This window comes from Pristiophorus japonicus, chromosome 17, assembly GCF_044704955.1.
Source record: "Pristiophorus japonicus isolate sPriJap1 chromosome 17, sPriJap1.hap1, whole genome shotgun sequence".
Lineage (NCBI taxonomy): Eukaryota > Metazoa > Chordata > Chondrichthyes > Pristiophoridae > Pristiophorus > Pristiophorus japonicus.
Genome location: NC_091993.1, coordinates 96,251,571 through 96,274,406, shown reverse-complemented (window position 1 = coordinate 96,274,406; position 22,836 = coordinate 96,251,571). Strand labels below are relative to the sequence as shown.

At 47.2% G+C, this 22,836-nt stretch overlaps 2 protein-coding genes and 1 pseudogene across 2 annotated transcripts; all 3 read left to right on the top strand.

Moving 5' to 3' along the window:
• Positions 1 to 2,284: 2,284 nt before the first annotated feature.
• Positions 2,285 to 3,447, top strand: LOC139228240 (probable G-protein coupled receptor 25). Its single transcript, XM_070859420.1, has one exon. It carries the CDS (start codon positions 2,285 to 2,287, stop codon positions 3,362 to 3,364), a length of 1,080 nt encoding a protein of 359 aa, XP_070715521.1. The 3' UTR covers positions 3,365 to 3,447.
• Positions 3,448 to 12,123: 8,676 nt separating this feature from the next.
• LOC139228239 (probable G-protein coupled receptor 25) lies at positions 12,124 to 13,286 on the top strand. The gene has a single exon (XM_070859419.1). The coding sequence runs from the start codon at positions 12,124 to 12,126 to the stop codon at positions 13,201 to 13,203; it is 1,080 nt and encodes a 359-aa protein (XP_070715520.1). The 3' UTR covers positions 13,204 to 13,286.
• An 8,182-nt stretch (positions 13,287 to 21,468) lies between these two features.
• On the top strand, positions 21,469 to 22,623 carry LOC139228238 (probable G-protein coupled receptor 25; annotated as a pseudogene).
• Positions 22,624 to 22,836: the final 213 nt, after the last annotated feature.

Here is a 22,836-nt window from a genome sequence, read left to right as displayed (position 1 = left end):
GGTGTGCCAGGTGGTGTTGGTGTTGGGGCTGATCGTGGTTGGAGTCTGAGGTCCAAGGTAAGATTTTGTCAAGGGCTACGATGCTGCTGGAATAGATGGCAGGTGAGGTTAAAATTACAGAAGCGATCTGTCAATGGTGAGAGAGGTTGCTCCAAGGAGGTGACAGTGAATAGACAGTTCACTGCAAACACTTCCAACTTGTGTACAGTTCAAAAGTTTCTTGCAAATCCTGAAGGCTTCAGCTTGTGACATTGGAAAGTGAACAGCTGTGACATGGTAGCTTTTATACCACATCTGCAGCTGTCAACTTTCCAAAGCAATAGTCACTTAGAAGCAGACTCCACTTACCTAGCGTGTTCCCCAAACGACGACAAACCCGTCAAAAAGTTGCTAAATTTATAAATGTCTGCTTTTAATCCTCTCAAATAACACTAAACGACCTGTTAAGTACCTTAATGAAGTGACCCGCTGCTTGGTGTTGGGTCCGCGCGCAGACCCGACAGTTGGGAAACTGACATGGAGGTGGGTTCAGAGCGAGATCTCGACCCACTGTCAATCAGGGCATTTGACAACAGGACCCCCTCCAAACCAAGGTTGGGAAGATTCTGGCCCAACAGTGCAATCATAACGGTGGTTGTATAAAGCCATGTGATCTAGTTGTAGTTACTATATAAATCTGATTTTATAAAAATTGACATTTAGGCTTTTTGAATTCATTGCACTTATCAAGGATTAATGTTTTGGAAAAATAAGTATCAGCTCTGAAAGGTATCCTAATGTACATTTGTGAAGAACAATGTTTAATGTATTTGCACGTTTGATTATCTAAAAAAATATACAATGAATTAAAAATGTTAGCATATAAATATACAATTTTGATCAACTTTATTAGGACATGACTAAAACGTGATGGGCCGGATTTTGCTGGAGCAGGACATCTTGCGGTGTACGCCGATAGTTAGACTTTTCCTGCACCCTTCAGCTCAAAATATTTTTGCGCCGTAACTTGCTAAAAATACAAGCTGATAACAGTGCAGTGAGAGCACTGGGGCATCTAGGATCTTAGTGGACAGTGTGTTTCCTTAACCAATGAGATTTAAGGATCGAAAAAGAAACAGTAATGATCGTGAATTTGAGTGGGCGAATCAGTCAAATCAAGTACAGAAAGATAAATAAAGTGAAGGAAGAAAGATCAGTACAAGAACGAGAGGAAATAGAGACATGCAGGCAAAGTAAAAAAAAAATGTAATTTAAAATTTGACATTTTTAAAATCTCTAACAACAATTTACCACATGCAGGAATAAAATAGAAGTTTAAATTGTTCCCTTTCTGGGCCATAGAGGTTGACTGGCATTGCATTAACAATTATCAGGCCATTAAAAAGGTACTTACGCTGTTAACTTCCAGTCTTAACTTTCTGCGGTGAGGTTAATGGGCAATTAATGTGCAAATTCAGCAAGTTCTTAAAATTAACGGGAAGGCCAAAGGCGAGATATCGCTTGTGCAAAGCAAATTGCAGAGCGGCGTAAATCGATCAGCAAGTTCTGGAGATTTGGAACTCACAGCGTATCTCATAATGTCCTGAACCTGCTGGATGATGTGTGCATTAATAATGGTGTGCGTCATTATCATGTTTCCTGCCTGCCATATTGGGGACTTAGTAGGTCAGTTGGCACCCATAGATGGCCATTGCATGGACGGTTTTAGAGTCAAAAACCTGCAAAATAGGAGACACCGAGGTGCGATAGTTTATTTTAATTTGTTCTCTGCTTTTCATTGAACGTTTGGTTTCACATTTTGTCCTATATGAACAATTGCTCGGCATTGTGTTTTATGAACTTTAAATCAATTTTTCAAAAGTCAAGTTTTAACTTTTCAATAGAACTTCTATAAAAGGGTGATGGACATTAGTGCTTTTAAGGTGTTTTTCTTGGTTGATTCTTCATGCAGTTGAGTCTTTGTTTTCTCCCTCCCCTTATTTACTGATACATCCTGTACCACCAAACCAGTGACTACTCTGACTGGCGCGTTGGCATCGGAAACAGCATCAGATCAGTTAGATTGAAACCACCTTAAAAAGGCGACATTGAGGCTTTCAGATCTATCTTGACTCGCTGTCTTGGCCTGTCATTATTTCTCTGAACAAATTGCACATCTTCAAATCTTTGAACCACAACCGTGTCACATTGTTGTTGAAGAAAAGGAAATATCTGCACCTCTTCTTTCACTGATTTTTCAGATTTAAGTTGAAGCAAGAGCAAATTTGCAACAAGTTGAACCGAAATGTCCACTGAGATCAATGAGCAGCAGAACTATACCGATTCGTATGTTGTCTATTCTTCCTATTCTGAAGATCCTGACTATTACGATGACACAAATGGGGAAGTCTGTTCTTATGAGAACCTCCCTTTTGTTAACATTTCTATCTCAGTTCTCTACTGCCTGATCTTCATCACTGGGTCTTTGGGTAATGCGTTTGTCATCTTAGTAATGGTCTTCAAAGAGAGGAGGAGGAGGAGACTGGTGGACACCTTTGTGATCAACTTGGCTTTTGCAGACCTGATTTTTGTATTCACCTTGCCTTTCTGGGCAGCCTCGGCCAGCAACAACCACCAGTGGATCTTCGGCAGTGAGTTCTGCAAAATCAGCAGCTACATCATTGCTGTCAACAGGTATTCCAGCATCTTCTTCCTTACCTGTATGAGTATAGACCGATATCTAGCCATCGTTAAGCTGCTGGACTTCAAGCACATCAGAACCCAGAAATATGCCATGATCATCAGTTTGGTGATCTGGGTCTCATCTCTGCTTCTGGCCATACCTGCTGGCTACTTCAAAACACTTGACCAATGCAGGGAGGACAAGAGCTCTCTCTTTTACCGAGGTTTCAGTCTGACTGCTATCTGCCTGACATTTGTCCTGCCTGTTTTCATCATTCTGTTCTGCTACTGCTCTATCCTTGTCAGGCTAGGGGAGCATTACGGCCATAGCCAAAGAACGATCCAGAGAAGGGAAAACTCCTGCAAGATCGTCTTCACCATCGTGTCGGCTTTCATTCTATCCTGGTTGCCCTTTAACATCTTCAAAACTATCGACCTGTACTTGCAATTCCACAACGTCAGCCTCTCTTGCTGGACAACAGTCTACCGCGGTCTGGCCATTGCGTCTTGCCTGGCGTTCGTTAACAGCTGCGTCAACCCAATCATTTACGCGTTTCTGGACCGGAATTTTAGGCGGAGGACTCGCCTCCTGTCCTCCTATGTTTTCGCCGGCGCCGGGAACAGAATCAGCAGCTTTGGGTCTGGGTCAACACCGACGGAGAGCAGCACTGGCCTGAAAGTACACAGCCCAACTCCTCTGTAGCAGCAGCCCCTTCAATCCACACACAATTCTAAACAGGAGCCAGGCATTGCAGTGCCGATGATCAAACCTGTCTGCAGTTCACCATTAAAGCCCCGGTGCTCTTACTCAAAACAGGGGCGTTTGCAAGATTCTCAAACAAATGGGTCTGGAAATTGGTGAGTTGGAGCGATAGTGTCAATTTCATCAATGCTCGTGTGCAGATCAATACATAAGAACATAAGAATTAGGAACAGGAGTAGGCCATCTAGCCCCTCGAGCCTGCTCCGCCATTCAAAAAGATCATGGCTGATCTGGCCGTGGACTCAGCTCCACTTACCCGCCCGCTCCCCATAACCCTTAATTCCCTTATTGGTTAAAAATCTATCTATCTGTGATTTGAATACATTCAATGAGCTAGCCTCAACTGCTTCCTTGGGCAGAGAATTCCACAGATTCAGAACCCTCTGGGAGAAGAAATTCCTTCTCAACTCGGTTTTAAATTGGCTCCCTCGTATTTTGAGTCTGTGCCCCCTAGTTGTTGTCTCCCTGACCAGTGGAAACAACCTCTCTGCCTCCATCTTGTCTATCCCTTTCATTATTTTAAATGTTTCTATAAGATCATCCCTCATCCTTCTGAACTCCAACGAGTAAAGACCCAGTCTACTCAATCTACCTTCATAAGGTACACACAAGGCGTTTCATTTTAATGTACAATTGTGATACCTTCCATCTCAATGGAGTACCAAATGTGTAGAGCAATTTGCTCTGTAAACATCAGTTATTTCCACAAACCATGTTTCTTACCATGTATCTGAGCCGCTTATGTATGTTTCAAAGCAAATTAAATAAAAGTACTTTTTTCATCAAAGCAATTGCGTTTCTGAGTTATTTTTTCTCTACTCCCATTGCATGTTTGAAGCTGAAAATGTTTTTAAAAAACAAACTAAAGAGTTTGTGACTTTGCCATATAAGCCCTGCTTCATGTATTCACATACAGAATAATTCCCCCTTCAATAATACCCGGGTGCGAATTAACCATTCTGGAGGGATTTACGTCAATACTCTGTGGGGCTTCTCGTTGTTTATTTTTTATGGTCTGCTCTATGGTACAGGGGTATTTGCTGTCAAAAGACTTTAACAGTATGCTAAAAATATGACCAGGGACCAGCAAAGACAAGTAAATTTATCATTAATACCATCTAAAGGAAACCACAACCAGTAGCCAAGAAAGTAAGTACTTCTGAGGAACAAATTGGCAGGTCATTGTTGTACCCATTCACACATTATTGTTAACATGTTCAATTCTGCTGAACCTCACCTTCCCTCATACTGATTTTCCTATATGTTGTGCTGTTTAAACGTATACTTTGACTGAATATTTATATTCAGTAAGGCCATGGAGTGTCAATGCTGGTGTCTGAAGATTCTTCACCTTTCTCAGCCAGGATTTCATTAAACACTCACAGTCAGGTCAGGAATAGTGGAGCCAGATACGAAGTAAAGCTCCCTTTATCCTGTTCCAACAATTTGTTTCAGGCCAACCTCTGAAGAAACCCCTTTACTGAAACAGTACGGCTTTCTCCAGTGGTTCCCTCATCAGCCATTTTTGTAACTTCTCAGAGTGAGACTGCAAAGGTTAGCGTCAATTTGTGCTGAATTTTAGGCAGTTTTGTGATGTGGGTTTACGTCCCACAGACCCTAGCTGAGACTGATCGGCGTTGTTTTCATATAGGGCTAGTGCAGCTAGCAGAAATCAGTGACTTTCATTTATGATTCCACATAAGTGATTAGTAGTTAAGATAACGAGCTAGAATAGCGGGTAAAATATAGTGCAAAATAGATGCTTAGCCTCAAACAAGAAACATAGGGAAACCGTAAATGGAATCTATTCCACGTGGAAATCATTTACAAATGAAGTACTCCAGAGATTGGCCTTAGAATAAATGCTGAGAAATTGTTTTCCATGGCTGGAGAGTCTAGAACTAGGAGGCATAGGCTCAGGATAAGGGGCCAGTCTTTTAAGACTGAGCTGAGGAGGAATTCTGCCCCAAAGTGCTGTGGATGCTCAGTCGTTTAGTATATTGAAGGCTGTGATAGATAGATGTTTGGACTCAAGAGGAATCAAGGGATATGAGTATTGGGTGTGAAAGTGAAATTGAGGTCAAAGATCAGCCATGATCTTATTGAATGGCCGAGCAGTTATTTTTGATCTATATATTAATAATTTGAACAAGGTAATAACAAAATCTTTGATAGTGCAGTTGATACTTAAATAGCAAGCATTGCAAATAGTGCAGAACATTGCAAATAGATTCAGGTGTAACTGGACCAATAGGTGGCAGATGAATTTGAATATCCATAAATGCAAAATAATTAATAAGGCAGCAACGAACCAAAGAAAAAGAAGTATGCATGAGCTGGAGCAGTTATACAACATACTAGTCAGGAAAGAGATTGCCCTTATAAATAAATCTATCAAACTGTCAAAAGGTTGATTAACTGTAGTTAAGAAAAAGACAAATAGAGTACAGAGTTGTATTTACACACGAATAAAGTGCAAATAACTAGTCTGTGGTGGTATGAAGCATCTGTCAGAACGCAACTGAAGGCCCAATGCAATTTTGGTCACAAAGTCATAGGTAGCCTATTATAGCCCTTCGAAGAATACAGAATATATGAAAATAATTTGAGTATCATGAATTCTACTTATGAAGATCAAGGTTAGGGAAGTTAGTTATTTTCACTGCTAAAGTATTCCAAATGACCAAATTGAAGATTTATCTTTCTTTGAATTCCACCTTTCCAAATCTAAAAGATTTATGTCCAGTGTCACTGATATCCCACACTTGACTTTATATGGACTTACTCAGACACCACCGCTGGAATTTTCTCAAGGGAGGCGATTGGGGGTGGGGCTCTGAGGCGAGCGGGAAACCCAGGAGGCTGAGTTTCCCGTAGGCGCTGCCGACTTTAACGGCAGGGCCTGATTTGAATGCGAGTTTGAGAGGCTGGCTGGCTGGCTGCAGACGGGTAGGCCTCAGAAACGAGGGGCCGGTCCGGAGGAAGGAATCACAGGAGGAGAATCGGCAATCAGCCAGATTCGGGGATCGGAAGTGGGGGATGGCAGAGAGAGGATCGTCTGGGGTCAGGGATCGGGAGGGTAGAGAGGATTGTCTGGGATAGTGGATTGGGGGGGGGTAGGAGAGGGGATCATATGGGGTTGGAGATTGGGAGGGAGAGAGAGGATTGGCCGGGGTCGGGGATCACGGTGGAGGAGGGAGAGAGGATCAGCAGGGGTCAGGGATTGTGAGGAGGAGGGGGAGAGAATCGGCAGGGGTCAGGGATCAGGGGGTGGAGGGGGAGAGGATTGGCAGGAGTCAGGGATCATGGCGAGGAGTGTGAGAGAATCGGCAGGGGTCAGGGATCAGGGGGTGGGAGGGGGAGAGGATTGGCAGGGGTCAGGGATCATGGCGAGGAGTGTGAGAGAATCGGCAGGGGTCAGGGATCAGGGGGTGGAGGGGGAGAGGATCGGCAGGAGTCAGGGATCATGGCGAGGAGTGTGAGAGGATTGGCAGGGGTCAGGGATCAGGGGGTGGAGGGGAGAGAATCGGCAGGGGTCAGGGATCAGGTGTAGGAGGGGGAGAGGATCGGCAGGAGTCAGGGATCATGGCGAGGAGTGTGAGAGAATCGGCAGGGGTCAGGGATCAGGTGGAGGAGGGGGAGAGAATCGGCAGGAGTCAGAGATCAGGTGGAGGAGGGGGAGAGGATCGGCAGGGGTCAGGGATCAGGTGGAGGAGGGGGAGAGAATCGGCAGGAGTCAGGGATCATGGGGAGGAGGGGGAGAGGATCGGCAGGGGTCAGGGATCAGGTGGAGGAGGGGGAGAGAATCGGCAGGAGTCAGGGAGCAGGGGGAGGAGGGGGAGAGGATCGGCAGGGGTCAGGGAGCAGGGGGAGGACGGGGAGAGGATCGGCAGGGGTCAGGGATCAGGTGGAGGAGGGGGAGAGAATCGGCAGGAGTCAGGGAGCAGGGGGAGGAGGGGGAGAGGATCGGCAGGGGTCAGGGATCAGGTGGAGGAGGGGGAGAGAATCGGCAGGAGTCAGGGAGCAGGGGGAGGAGGGGGAGAGGATCGGCAGGGGTCAGGGAGCAGGGGGAGGATGGGGAGAGGATCGGCAGGGGTCAGGGAGCAGGGGGAGGATGGGGAGAGGATCGTGGGGAGGAGGGGGAGAGGATCGGCAGGGGTCAGGGATCAGGGGGGGGATGGGGAGAGGATCATGGGGAGGAGGGGGAGAGGATTGGCAGGGGTCAGGGATCATGGGGAGGAGGGGGAGAGGATCAGCAGGGATCAGGGATCATGAGGAGGGTGAGAGGATCTCAGGGGTCAAGGATCAGGGGGAGGAGTGTGAGAGAATTGGCAGGGGTCAGGGATCAGGACGAGGAGTGGGAGAGAATCGGCAGGGGTCAGGGATCATGGGGAGAAGGGGGAGAGGATTGGCAGGGGTCAGGGATCAGGGGAGGAGGGGGAGAGAATCGGCAGGGGTCAGGGATCATGGGGAGGAGGGGGAGAGGATCGGCAGGGGTCAGGGATCATGAGGAGGGGGAGAGAATTGGCAGGGGTCAGGGATCATGAGGAGGAGGGGAGAGGATCGGCATGGGTCAGGGATCGGGTGGTGGTCAGTTTCGGCATGATTCAGGGATCGGGGTGGGGTTGAGGGAGGATTGCTTGAGGTTGGGGTTCTGGGGGGGGGGAGAGTGGATTGGCAGAGGTCGGGGATCGGGGGGGGCGGTGGAGGGGGAGTGGTTCGGCAGGGGTTGGGGATCGCGGCGGGGGTTCTGGGATTGGCGGGAGGAGAGAAGATCGGGGCCATCCACCAGTGTATCATGGCCATCCTCATCATTATCATTGAGGGAGGGTGGGGAAGTCTTAAGGATGGGAGGGGGAAAGCCGGTGGGTATGGGGGGGTGGGGTGAGGCCTGGGAATGCGATCAGAGGCCTGTTTGGGGTCCTCGGATCACAGGGGGTGGGATTTGGTCAGGGCCCTGGATCCAGAAGGTAGGTATAAAGCCACTTACCTCCTGGATGCAGAAGTTCCCACCTCTGTCTAATTGGCGGGTTTCACGAATTGTTTGAAAACCGTCCACAGGCAGTTAAACACAAAATGGATGGATGAAAAAAGAGGCTCCCAGCCTCATTCCAATATTTAAATTGAGGTAACACCCCCTGAGAGTGGGTTGCTCATGCACCCCCCACCCCGTCTCCAGCAAAACCAGAAGTGAGCAGGTTGGATGCAAGATCTGGTCTGGAATCTCATTTTTAAAAATTTAACAATGGTCGTGCCAGTGTGTCACGAGAAATTGATCTGAATGACCCTGTGTATGTGCTAAACTATGGACATGGTCTCAAGTAGATCGCGGGCATGGTGATAGCTAAAGAAGGGAGTAGGGTGTTTGTAGTCAAACTCAACAATGGACAAATTTGCAGAAAGCACCTGGACAAAACGAGACTGCGTTTCACAGACTGCCCTGAACAATCGACAGCAGACACCATCTTTTTCGAGCCCACAACACACACCCAAAGGATCAACGACACCACCCCGGACCAGGAAATCAAACCCATCACGCCCAACAGCCCAGCAAGGCCAGGCTCACCCAGCAGCTCTGCAGAGCCAACAACACGCCAGCCCAGCGAGGGCACAGCCAACACATAAGAACAGACATTTGTACCGAGGCGGTCCACCAGGGAAAGAAAGGCTCCCGACTGCCTCACCTTGTAAATAGTTTTCACTTTGACTTTGGGGGGAAGTGACGTTGTGTATCTGTAAAGCATGCACTCCCATGTTCCGCCACCAGGGAGCGCATCCCCTGAAATCCCAAGGGATCCCAGCATCCCTTGGGAGCACTGTTTATAAGCCGGCCCCTAAGGCCTGTTCCTCACTCTGGAGTGTCTTATTAAAGACTGAGGTCACTGTTACTTTAATCTCCCTGTGTGCAGTCTCATCTGTTTTAGGAACACAACACATGGCAGCGAGAAAGATTGAGAAGAGGGTTGGGGCGATGACACAGCCCTGTTTGACCCCGGTCTGGATGTGAATTGGGTCTGTGATGGATCCATTGGTAAGGATCAAGCCCTGCATGTTGTCCTGGAGCAGACGGAGGATGGTGACGAACTTTTGGGAGCATCCGAAATGGAGGAGGTCACTCAATAGACACTCGCAGTTGACAGTGTCAAAGGCTTTTGTAAGGTCGAAGAAGACCATGTATAAGGGCTGCCGCCGTTCTCTGAATTTTTCCTGTAGCTGTCGCGCTACAAAAATCATGTCCGTTGTGCCCCGTAGGGGACGAATTCAGCACTGTGACTCTGGGAGGAGCTCGTCAGCCACGGGAAGAAGACGGTTGAGGAGGACTCTAGCGACGACTTTCCCAGTGGCTGATAGCAGGGAGATTCCTCTGTAGTTGCCGCAGTCAGACTACCAACAAGAGCAGGCATCGACGGCGAGATCCAACACCGCCTCCAGTGCACCAGTGCAGCCTTCGGTCACCTGAGGAAAAGAGTGTTTGAAGACCAGGCCCTCCAAACTGCTACCAAGCTCATGGTCTACAGGGCTGTAGTAATACCCTCCCTCCTGCATGGCTCAGAGACATGGACCATGTACAGTAAACACCTCAAGTTGTTGGAGAAATATCACCAACGATGCCTCCGCAAGATCTTACAAATCCCCTGGGAGGACAGGCGTACCAACATCAGCATTCTCACTCAGGCTAACATCCCCAGCATTGAAGCACTCGATCAGCTCCGCTGGGCAGGCCACATAATCCGCATGCCAGATACGAGACTCACAAAGCAAGTGCTCTACTCGGAGCTCCTTCATGGCAAATGAGCCAAAGGTGGGCAGCGGAAACACTACAAGGGCACCCTCAACACCTCCCTGATAAAGTGCAACATCCCCATTGACACCTGGGAGTCCCTGGCCCAAGACCGCCCTAAGTGGAGGAAGTGCATCCGAGAGGACGCTGAGCACCTCGAGTCTCAACGCCGAGAGCATGCAGAAATCAAGCGCAGTCAGCGGAAAGAGCGTGCGGCGAACCAGTCCCACCCACCCCTTCCCTCAACGACTATCTGTCCCACCTATGACAGAGTCTGTGACTCTCGCATTGGACTGTTCAGACACCAAAAAACTCACTTCAGGAGTGGAAGCAAGTATTCCTCGATACCGAGGGACTGCCTATGATGATGGTGTGCCAGGTGGTGTTGGTGTTGGGGCTGATCGTGGTTGGAGTCTGAGGTCCAAGGTAAGATTTTGACAAGGGCTACGATGCTGCTGGAATAGTTGGCAGGTGAGTCTAAAATTACAGAAGCGATCTGTCAATGGTGAGAGAGGTTGCTCCAAGGAGGTGACAGTGAACAGACAATTCACTGCAAACACTTCCAACTTGTGTACAGTTCAAAAGTTTCTTCCAAATCCTGAAGGCTTCAGCTTGTGACATTGGAAAGTGAACAGCTGTGAAATGGTAGCTTTTATACCACATCTGCAGCTGTCAACTTTCCAAAGCAATAGTCACTGAGAAACCAACTCCACTTACCTGGCCAAAGGATGGCAAACCCGTCAAAAAGTTGGCAAAATTGTAAATGCTTGGTTTGAATCCTCTCAAATAGCACTCAACTACCTGTTCATTCCTTAATGAAGTGACCCGCTGCTTGGTGTTGGGTCCGCGCGCAGACCCGACAGTTGGGAAACTGACATGGAGGTGGGTTCAGAGCGGGTTCCCGACCCGCTGTCAATCAGGGCATTTGACAGCAGGCCCCCCTCCAAACCAGGGTTGGGAAGATTCTGGCCCAACAGTGCAATTATAAAGGTGATTGTATAAAGTCATGTGATCTAGTTGTAGTTACTATATAAATCTGGCTTTATAAAAATTCACATTTAGGCTTTTTGAATTCATTGCACTTATCAAGGATGAATATTTTGGAAATATAAGTATCAGCTCTGAAAGGTATCCTAATGTAGATTTGTGAAGAACAATGTTTAATGTGTTTGCACGTTTAATTATTTAAAGAAATATACAATGAATTAAAAATGTTAGCATATAAATATACAGTTTTGATCAACTTTATTAGGACATGACTAAAACAACATGATGGGCCGGATTAGTTGCTGGAGCAGGGCATCTTGCAGTGTACGCCGTAAGTTTGAACTTTCTTGCACCCTTGTTATAGTCAAAAACCAGCAGAATAGGAGGTGCGATAGTTTATTTTAATTTGTTCTCTGCTTTTCATTGAACGTTTGGTTTCACATTTCGTCCTATATGAACAATTGCTCGGCATTGTGTTTTATGAACTTTAAATTAAATTTTTCAAAAGTCAAGTTTTAACTTTTCAATAGAACTTCTATAAAAGGGTGATGGACATTAGTGCTTTTAAGGTGCTTTTCTTGGTTGATTCTTCATGCAGTTGAGTCTTTGTTTTCTCCCTCCCCTTATTTACTGATACATCCTGTACCACCAAACCAGTGACTACTCTGACTGGCGCGTTGGCATCGGAAACAGCATCAGATCAGTTAGATTGAAACCACCTTAAAAAGGCGACATTGAGGCTTTCAGATCTATCTTGACTCGCTGTCTTGGCCTGTCATTATTTCTCTGAACAAATTGCACATCTTCAAATCTTTGAACCACAACCGTGTCACATTGTTGTTGAAGAAAAGGAAATATCTGCACCTCTTCTTTCACTGATTTTTCAGATTTAAGTTGAAGCAAGAGCAAATTTGCAACAAGTTGAACCGAAATGTCCACTGAGATCAATGAGCAGCAGAACTATACCGATTCGTATGTTGTCTATTCTTCCTATTCTGAAGATCCTGACTATTACGATGACACAAATGGGGAAGTCTGTTCTTATGAGAACCTCCCTTTTGTTAACATTTCTATCTCAGTTCTCTACTGCCTGATCTTCATCACTGGGTCTTTGGGTAATGCGTTTGTCATCTTAGTAATGGTCTTCAAAGAGAGAAGGAGGAGGAGACTGGTGGACACCTTTGTGATCAACTTGGCTTTTGCAGACCTGATTTTTGTATTCACCTTGCCTTTCTGGGCAGCCTCGGCCAGCAACAACCACCAGTGGATCTTCGGCAGTGAGTTCTGCAAAATCAGCAGCTACATCATTGCTGTCAACAGGTATTCCAGCATCTTCTTCCTTACCTGTATGAGTATAGACCGATATCTAGCCATCGTTAAGCTGCTGGACTTCAAGCACATCAGAACCCAGAAATATGCCATGATCATCAGTTTGGTGATCTGGGTCTCATCTCTGCTTCTGGCCATACCTGCTGGCTACTTCAAAACACTTGACCAATGCAGGGAGGACAAGAGCTCTCTCTTTTACCGAGGTTTCAGTCTGACTGCTATCTGCCTGACATTTGTCCTGCCTGTTTTCATCATTCTGTTCTGCTACTGCTCTATCCTTGTCAGGCTAGGGGAGCATTACGGCCATAGCCAAAGAACGATCCAGAGAAGGGAAAACTCCTGCAAGATCGTCTTCACCATCGTGTCGGCTTTCATTCTATCCTGGTTGCCCTTTAACATCTTCAAAACTATCGACCTGTACTTGCAATTCCACAACGTCAGCCTCTCTTGCTGGACAACAGTCTACCGCGGTCTGGCCATTGCGTCTTGCCTGGCGTTCGTTAACAGCTGCGTCAACCCAATCATTTACGCGTTTCTGGACCGGAATTTTAGGCGGAGGACTCGCCTCCTGTCCTCCTATGTTTTCGCCGGCGCCGGGAACAGAATCAGCAGCTTTGGGTCTGGGTCAACACCGACGGAGAGCAGCACTGGCCTGAAAGTACACAGCCCAACTCCTCTGTAGCAGCAGCCCCTTCAATCCACACACAATTCTAAACAGGAGCCAGGCATTGCAGTGCCGATGATCAAACCTGTCTGCAGTTCACCATTAAAGCCCCGGTGCTCTTACTCAAAACAGGGGCGTTTGCAAGATTCTCAAACAAATGGGTCTGGAAATTGGTGAGTTGGAGCGATAGTGTCAATTTCATCAATGCTCGTGTGCAGATCAATACATAAGAACATAAGAATTAGGAACAGGAGTAGGCCATCTAGCCCCTCGAGCCTGCTCCGCCATTCAAAAAGATCATGGCTGATCTGGCCGTGGACTCAGCTCCACTTACCCGCCCGCTCCCCATAACCCTTAATTCCCTTATTGGTTAAAAATCTATCTATCTGTGATTTGAATACATTCAATGAGCTAGCCTCAACTGCTTCCTTGGGCAGAGAATTCCACAGATTCAGAACCCTCTGGGAGAAGAAATTCCTTCTCAACTCGGTTTTTAATTGGCTCCCTCGTATTTTGAGTCTGTGCCCCCTAGTTGTTGTCTCCCTGACCAGTGGAAACAACCTCTCTGCCTCCATCTTGTCTATCCCTTTCATTATTTTAAATGTTTCTATAAGATCATCCCTCATCCTTCTGAACTCCAACGAGTAAAGACCCAGTCTACTCAATCTACCTTCATAAGGTACACACAAGGCGTTTCATTTTAATGTACAATTGTGATACCTTCCATCTCAATGGAGTACCAAATGTGTAGAGCAATTTGCTCTGTAAACATCAGTTATTTCCACAAACCATGTTTCTTACCATGTATCTGAGCCGCTTATGTATGTTTCAAAGCAAATTAAATAAAAGTACTTTTTTCATCAAAGCAATTGCGTTTCTGAGTTATTTTTTCTCTACTCCCATTGCATGTTTGAAGCTGAAAATGTTTTTAAAAAACAAACTAAAGAGTTTGTGACTTTGCCATATAAGCCCTGCTTCATGTATTCACATACAGAATAATTCCCCCTTCAATAATACCCGGGTGCGAATTAACCATTCTGGAGGGATTTACGTCAATACTCTGTGGGGCTTCTCGTTGTTTATTTTTTATGGTCTGCTCTATGGTACAGGGGTATTTGCTGTCAAAAGACTTTAACAGTATGCTAAAAATATGACCAGAGACCAGCAAAGACAAGTAAATTTATCATTAATACCATCTAAAGGAAACCACAACCAGTAGCCAAGAAAGTAAGTACTTCTGAGGAACAAATTGGCAGGTCATTGTTGTACCCATTCACACATTATTGTTAACTTGTTCAATTCTGCTGAACCTCACCTTCCCTCATACTGATTTTCCTATATGTTGTGCTGTTTAAACGTATACTTTGACTGAATATTTATATTCAGTAAGGCCATGGAGTGTCAATGCTGGTGTCTGAAGATTCTTCACCTTTCTCAGCCAGGATTTCATTAAACACTCACAGTCAGGTCAGGAATAGTGGAGCCAGATACGAAGTAAAGCTCCCTTTATCCTGTTCCAACAATTTGTTTCAGGCCAACCTCTGAAGAAACCCCTTTACTGAAACAGTACGGCTTTCTCCAGTGGTTCCCTCATCAGCCATTTTTGTAACTTCTCAGAGTGAGACTGCAAAGGTTAGCGTCAATTTGTGCTGAATTTTAGGCAGTTTTGTGATGTGGGTTTACGTCCCACAGACCCTAGCTGAGACTGATCGGCGTTGTTTTCATATAGGGCCAGTGCAGCTAGCAGAAATCAGTGACTTTCATTTATGATTCCACATAAGTGATTAGTAGTTAAGATAACGAGCTAGAATAGCGGGTAAAATATAGTGCAAAATAGATGCTTAGCCTCAAACAAGAAACATAGGGAAACCGTAAATGGAATCTATTCCACGTGGAAATCATTTACAAATGAAGTACTCCAGAGATTGGCCTTAGAATAAATGCTGAGAAATTGTTTTCCATGGCTGGAGAGTCTAGAACTAGGAGGCATAGGCTCAGGATAAGGGGCCAGTCTTTTAAGACTGAGCTGAGGAGGAATTCTGCCCCAAAGTGCTGTGGATGCTCAGTCGTTTAGTATATTGAAGGCTGTGATAGATAGATGTTTGGACTCAAGAGGAATCAAGGGATATGAGTATTGGGTGTGAAAGTGAAATTGAGGTCAAAGATCAGCCATGATCTTATTGAATGGCCGAGCAGTTATTTTTGATCTATATATTAATAATTTGAACAAGGTAATAACAAAATCTTTGATAGTGCAGTTGATACTTAAATAGCAAGCATTGCAAATAGTGCAGAACATTGCAAATAGATTCAGGTGTAACTGGACCAATAGGTGGCAGATGAATTTGAATATCCATAAATGCAAAATAATTAATAAGGCAGCAACGAACCAAAGAAAAAGAAGTATGCATGAGCTGGAGCAGTTATACAACATACTAGTCAGGAAAGAGATTGCCCTTATAAATAAATCTATCAAACTGTCAAAAGGTTGATTAACTGTAGTTAAGAAAAAGACAAATAGAGTACAGAGTTGTATTTACACAGGAATAAAGTGCAAATAACTAGTCTGTGGTGGTATGAAGCATCTGTCAGAACGCAACTGAAGGCCCAATGCAATTTTGGTCACAAAGTCATAGGTAGCCTATTATAGCCCTTCGAAGAACACAGAAGATATGAAAATAATTTGAGTATCATGAATTCTACTTATGAAGATCAAGGTTAGGGAAGTTAGTTATTTTCGCTGCTAAAGTATTCCAAATGACCAAATTGAAGATTTATCTTTCTTTGAATTCCACCTTTCCAAATCTAAAAGATTTATGTCCAGTGTCACTGATATCCCACACTTGACTTTCTACGGACTTACTCAGACACCACCGCTGGAATTTTCTCAAGGGAGGCGATTGGGGGTGGGGCTCTGAGTCGGGCGGGAAACCCAGGAGGCTGAGTTTCCCGTAGGCGCTGCCGACTTTAACGGCAGGGCCTGATTTGAATGCGAGTTTGAGAGGCTGGCTGGCTGGCTGCAGACGGGTAGGCCTCAGAAACGAGGGGCCGGTCCGGAGGAAGGGATCACAGGAGGAGAATCGGCAATCAGCCAGATTCGGGGATCGGAAGTGGGGGATGGCAGAGAGAGGATCGTCTGGGGTCAGGGATCGGGAGGGTAGAGAGGATTGTCTGGGATAGTGGATTGGGGGGGGGGGGGTAGGAGAGGGGATCATATGGGGTTGGAGATTGGGAGGGAGAGAGAGGATTGGCCGGGGTCGGGGATCACGGTGGAGGAGGGAGAGAGGATCAGCAGGGGTCAGGGATTGTGAGGAGGAGGGGGAGAGAATCGGCAGGGGTCAGGGATCAGGGGAAGGAGGGGAGAGAATCGGCAGGGGTCAGGGATCAGGTGGAGGAGGGGGAGAGGATTGGCAGGGGTCAGGGAGCAGGGGGAGGAGTGTGAGAGGATTGGCAGGGGTCAGGGATCATGGGGAGGAGTGTGAGAGAATCGGCAGGGGTCAGGGATCAGGTGGAGGAGGGGGAGAGGATCGGCAGGGGTCAGGGATCATGGCGAGGAGGGGGAGAGGATCGGCAGGAGTCAGGGATCATGGCGAGGAGGGGGAGAGGATTGGCAGGGGTCAGGGATCATGGGGAGGAGTGTGAGAGAATCGGCAGGGGTCAGGGATCAGGTGGAGGAGGGGGAGAGAATCGGCAGGAGTCAGGGATCATGGGGAGAAGGGGGAGAGGATCGGCAGGGGTCAGGGAGCAGGGGGAGGAGGGGGAGAGGATCGGCAGGGGTCAGGGATCAGGGGGAGGATGGGGAGAGGATCATGGGGAGGAGGGGGAGAGGATCGGCAGGGGTCAGGGATCATGGGGAGGAGGGGGAGAGGATCAGCAGGGATCAGGGATCATGAGGAGGGTGAGAGGATCTCAGGGGTCAAGGATCAGGGGGAGGAGTGTGAGAGAATCGGCAGGGGTCAGGGATCAGGACGAGGAGTGGGAGAGAATCGGTAGAGGTCAGGGATCATGGGGAGAAGGGGGAGAGGATTGGCAGGGGTCAGGGATCAGGGGAGGAGGGGGAGAGAATCGGCAGGGGTCAGGGATCATGGGGAGGAGGGGGAGAGGATCGGCAGGGGTCAGGGATCATGAGGAGGGGGAGAGAATTGGCAGGGGTCAGGGATCATGAGGAGGAGGGGATAGGATCGGCATGGGTCAGGGATCGGGTGGTGGTCAGTTTCGGCATGATTCAGGGATCGGGGTGGGGTTGAGGGAGGATTGCTTGAGGTTGGGGTTCTGGGGGGGGGGAGAGTGGATTGGCAGAGGTCGGGGATTGGGGGGGGCGGTGGAGGGGGAGTGGTTCGGCAGGGGTTGGGGATCGCGGCGGGGGTTCTGGGATTGGCGGGAGGAGAGAAGATCGGGGCCATCCACCAGCGTATTATGGCCATCCTCATCATTATCATTGAGGGAGGGTGGGGAAGTCTTAAGGATGGGAGGGGGAAAGCCGGTGGGTAGGGGGGGGGCGGTGAGGCCTGGGAATGCGATCAGAGGCCTGTTTGGGGTCCTCGGATCACAGGGGGTGGGATTTGGTCAGGGCCCTGGATCCAGAAGGTAGGTATAAAGCCACTTACCTCCTGGATGCAGAAGTTCCCGCCTCTGTCTAATTGGCGGGTTTCACGAATTGTTTGAAAACCGTCCACAGGCAGTTAAACACAAAATGGATGGATGAAAAAAGAGGCTCCCAGCCTCATTCCAATATTTAAATTGAGGTAACACCCCCTGAGAGTGGGTTGCTCATGCACCCCCCACCCCGTCTCCAGCAAAACCAGAAGTGAGCAGGTTGGATGCAAGATCTGGCCTGGAATCTCATTTTTAAAAATTTAACAATGGTCGCGCCAGTGTGTCACGAGAAATTGATCTGAATGACCCTGTGTATGTGCTAAACTATGGACATGGTCTCAAGTAGATCGTGGGCATGGTGATAGCTAAAGAAGGGAGTAGGGTGTTTGTAGTCAAACTCGACAATGGACAAATTTGCAGAAAGCACCTGGACAAAACAATCGACAGTAGACACCATCTTTTTCGAGCCCACAACACACACCCAAAGGATCAACGACACCACCCCGGACCAGGAAATCAAACCCATCATGCCCAACAGCCCAGCAAGGCCAGGCTCACCCAGCAGCTCTGCAGGGCCAACAACACGCCAGCCCAGCGAGGGCACAGCCAACACATAAGAACAGACATTTGTACCGAGGCGGTCCACCAGGGAAAGAAAGGCTCCCGACTGCCTCACCTTGTAAAGACTTTGGGGGGAAGTGACGTTGTGTATCTGTAAAGCATGCACTCCCATGTTCCGCCACCAGGGAGCGCATCCCCTGAAATCCCAAGGGATCCCAGCATCCCTTGGGAGCACTGTTTATAAGCCGGCCCCTAAGGCCTGTTCCTCACTCTGGAGTGTCTTATTAAAGACTGAGGTCACTGTTACTTTAATCTCCCTGTGTGCAGTCTCATCTGTTTTAGGAACACAACACATGGCAGCGAGAAAGATTGAGAAGACGGTTGGGGTGATGACACAGCCCTGTTTGACCCCGGTCTGGATGTGAATTGGGTCTGTGATGGATCCATTGGTAAGGATCAAGCCCTGCATGTTGTCCTGGAGCAGACGGAGGATGGTGATGAACTTTTGGGGGTATCCGAAACGGAGGAGGTCACTCAATAGACACTCGCAGTTGACAGTGTCAAAGGCTTTTGTAAGGTCGAAGAAGACCATGTATAAGGGCTGCCGCCGTTCTCTGAATTTTTCCTGTAGCTGTCGCGCTACAAAAATCATGTCCGTTGTGCCCCGTAGGGGACGAATTCAGCACTGTGACTCTGGGAGGAGCTCGTCAGCCACGGGAAGAAGACGGTTGAGGAGGACTCTAGCGACGACTTTCCCAGTGGCTGATAGCAGGGAGATTCCTCTGTAGTTGCCGCAGTCAGACTACCAACAAGAGCAGGCATCGACGGCGAGATCCAACACCGCCTCCAGTGCACCAGTGCAGCCTTCGGTCACCTGAGGAAAAGAGTATTTGAAGACCAGGCCCTCCAAACTGCTACCAAGCTCATGGTCTACAGGGCTGTAGTAATACCCTCCCTCCTGCATGGCTCAGAGACATGGACCATGTACAGTAAACACCTCAAGTTGTTGGAGAAATATCACCAACGATGCCTCCGCAAGATCTTACAAATCCCCTGGGAGGACAGGCGCACCAACATCAGCATTCTCACTCAGGCTAACATCCCCAGCATTGAAGCACTGACCGCACTCGATCAGCTCCGCTGGGCAGGCCACATAATCCGCATGCCAGATACGAGACTCACAAAGCAAGTGCTCTACTCGGAGCTCCTTCATGGCAAATGAGCCAAAGGTGGGCAGCGGAAACACTACAAGGGCACCCTCAACACCTCCCTGATAAAGTGCAACATCCCCATTGACACCTGGGAGTCCCTGGCCCAAGACCGCCCTAAGTGGAGGAAGTGCATCCGAGAGGACGCTGAGCACCTCGAGTCTCAACGCCGAGAGCATGCAGAAATCAAGCGCAGTCAGCGGAAAGAGCGTGCGGCGAGCCAGTCCCACCCACCCCTTCCCTCAACGACTATCTGTCCCACCTATGACAGAGTCTGTGACTCTCGTATTGGACTGTTCAGACACCAAAAAACTCACTTCAGGAGTGGAAGCAAGTATTCCTCGATACCGAGGGACTGCCTATGATGATGGTGTGCCAGGTGGTGTTGGTGTTGGGGCTGATCGTGGTTGGAGTCTGAGGTCCAAGGTAAGATTTTGACAAGGGCTACGATGCTGCTGGAATAGTTGGCAGGTGAGTCTAAAATTACAGAAACGATCTGTCAATGGTGAGAGAGGTTGCTCCAAGGAGGTGACAGTGAACAGACAATTCACTGCAAACACTTCCAACTTGTGTACAGTTCAAAAGTTTCTTCCAAATCCTGAAGGCTTCAGCTTGTGACATTGGAAAGTGAACAGCTGTGAAATGGTAGCTTTTATACCACATCTGCAGCTGTCAACTTTCCAAAGCAATAGTCACTGAGAAACCAACTCCACTTACCTGGCCAAAGGATGGCAAACCCGTCAAAAAGTTGGCAAAATTGTAAATGCTTGGTTTGAATCCTCTCAAATAGCACTCAACTACCTGTTCATTCCTTAATGAAGTGACCCGCTGCTTGGTGTTGGGTCCGCGCGCAGACCCGACAGTTGGGAAACTGACATGGAGGTGGGTTCAGAGCGGGTTCCCGACCCGCTGTCAATCAGGGCATTTGACAGCAGGCCCCTCTCCAAACCAGGGTTGGGAAGATTCTGGCCCAACAGTGCAATTATAAAGGTGATTGTATAAAGTCATGTGATCTAGTTGTAGTTACTATATAAATCTGGCTTTATAAAAATTCACATTTAGGCTTTTTGAATTCGTTGCACTTATCAAGGATGAATATTTTGGAAATATAAGTATCAGCTCTGAAAGGTATCCTAATGTAGATTTGTGAAGAACAATGTTTAATGTGTTTGCACGTTTAATTATTTAAAGAAATATACAATGAATTAAAAATGTTAGCATATAAATATACAGTTTTGATCAACTTTATTAGGACATGACTAAAACAACATGATGGGCCGGATTAGTTGCTGGAGCAGGGCATCTTGCAGTGTACGCCGTAAGTTTGAACTTTCTTGCACCCTTGTTATAGTCAAAAACCTGCAGAATAGGAGGTGCGATAGTTTATTTTAATTTGTTCTCTGCTTTTCATTGAACGTTTGGTTTCACATTTCGTCCTATATGAACAATTGCTCGGCATTGTGTTTTATGAACTTTAAATTAAATTTTTCAAAAGTCAAGTTTTAACTTTTCAATAGAACTTCTATAAAAGGGTGATGGACATTAGTGCTTTTAAGGTGTTTTTCTTGGTTGATTCTTCATGCAGTTGAGTCTTTGTTTTCTCCCTCCCCTTATTTACTGATACATCCTGTACCACCAAACCAGTGACTAATCTGACTGGCGCGTTGGCATCGGAAACAGCATCAGATCAGTTAGATTGAAACCACCTTAAAAAGGCGACATTGAGGCTTTCAGATCTATCTTGACTCGCTGTCTTGGCCTGTCATTATTTCTCTGAACAAATTGCACATCTTCAAATCTTTGAACCACAACCGTGTCACATTGTTGTTGAAGAAAAGGAAATATCTGCACCTCTTCTTTCACTGATTTTTCAGATTTAAGTTGAAGCAAGAGCAAATTTGCAACAAGTTGAACCGAAATGTCCACTGAGATCAATGAGCAGCAGAACTATACCGATTCGTATGTTGTCTATTCTTCCTATTCTGAAGATCCTGACTATTACGATGACACAAATGGGGAAGTCTGTTCTTATGAGAACTCCCTTTTGTTAACATTTCTATCTCAGTTCTCTACTGCCTGATCTTCATCACTGGGTCTTTGGGTAATGCGTTTGTCATCTTAGTAATGGTCTTCAAAGAGAGGAGGAGGAGGAGACTGGTGGACACCTTTGTGATCAACTTGGCTTTTGCAGACCTGATTTTTGTATTCACCTTGCCTTTCTGGGCAGCCTCGGCCAGCAACAACCACCAGTGGATCTTCGGCAGTGAGTTCTGCAAAATCAGCAGCTACATCATTGCTGTCAACAGGTATTCCAGCATCTTCTTCCTTACCTGTATGAGTATAGACCGATATCTAGCCATCGTTAAGCTGCTGGACTTCAAGCACATCAGAACCCAGAAATATGCCATGATCATCAGTTTGGTGATCTGGGTCTCATCTCTGCTTCTGGCCATACCTGCTGGCTACTTCAAAACACTTGACCAATGCAGGGAGGACAAGAGCTCTCTCTTTTACCGAGGTTTCAGTCTGACTGCTATCTGCCTGACATTTGTCCTGCCTGTTTTCATCATTCTGTTCTGCTACTGCTCTATCCTTGTCAGGCTAGGGGAGCATTACGGCCATAGCCAAAGAACGATCCAGAGAAGGGAAAACTCCTGCAAGATCGTCTTCACCATCGTGTCGGCTTTCATTCTATCCTGGTTGCCCTTTAACATCTTCAAAACTATCGACCTGTACTTGCAATTCCACAACGTCAGCCTCTCTTGCTGGACAACAGTCTACCGCGGTCTGGCCATTGCGTCTTGCCTGGCGTTCGTTAACAGCTGCGTCAACCCAATCATTTACGCGTTTCTGGACCGGAATTTCAGGCGGAGGACTCGCCTCCTGTCCTCCTATGTTTTCGCCGGCGCCGGGAACAGAATCAGCAGTTTTGGGTCTGGGTCAACACCGACGGAGAGCAGCACTGGCCTGAAAGTACACAGCCCAACTCCTCTGTAGCAGCAGCCCCTTCAATCCACACACAATTCTAAACAGGAGCCAGGCATTGCAGTGCCGATGATCAAACCTGTCTGCAGTTCACCATTAAAGCCCCGGTGCTCTTACTCAAAACAGGGGCGTTTGCAAGATCTCAAACAAATGGGGCTGAAAATTGGTGAGTTGGAGCGATAGTGTCAATTTCATTGACGCTCGTGTGCTGATCGATACACACAAAAAGCGTTTCATTTTAATGTAAAATCGTGATACCTTCCATCTCAGCCGAGTACCAAATGTGTAGAGCAATTTGCTC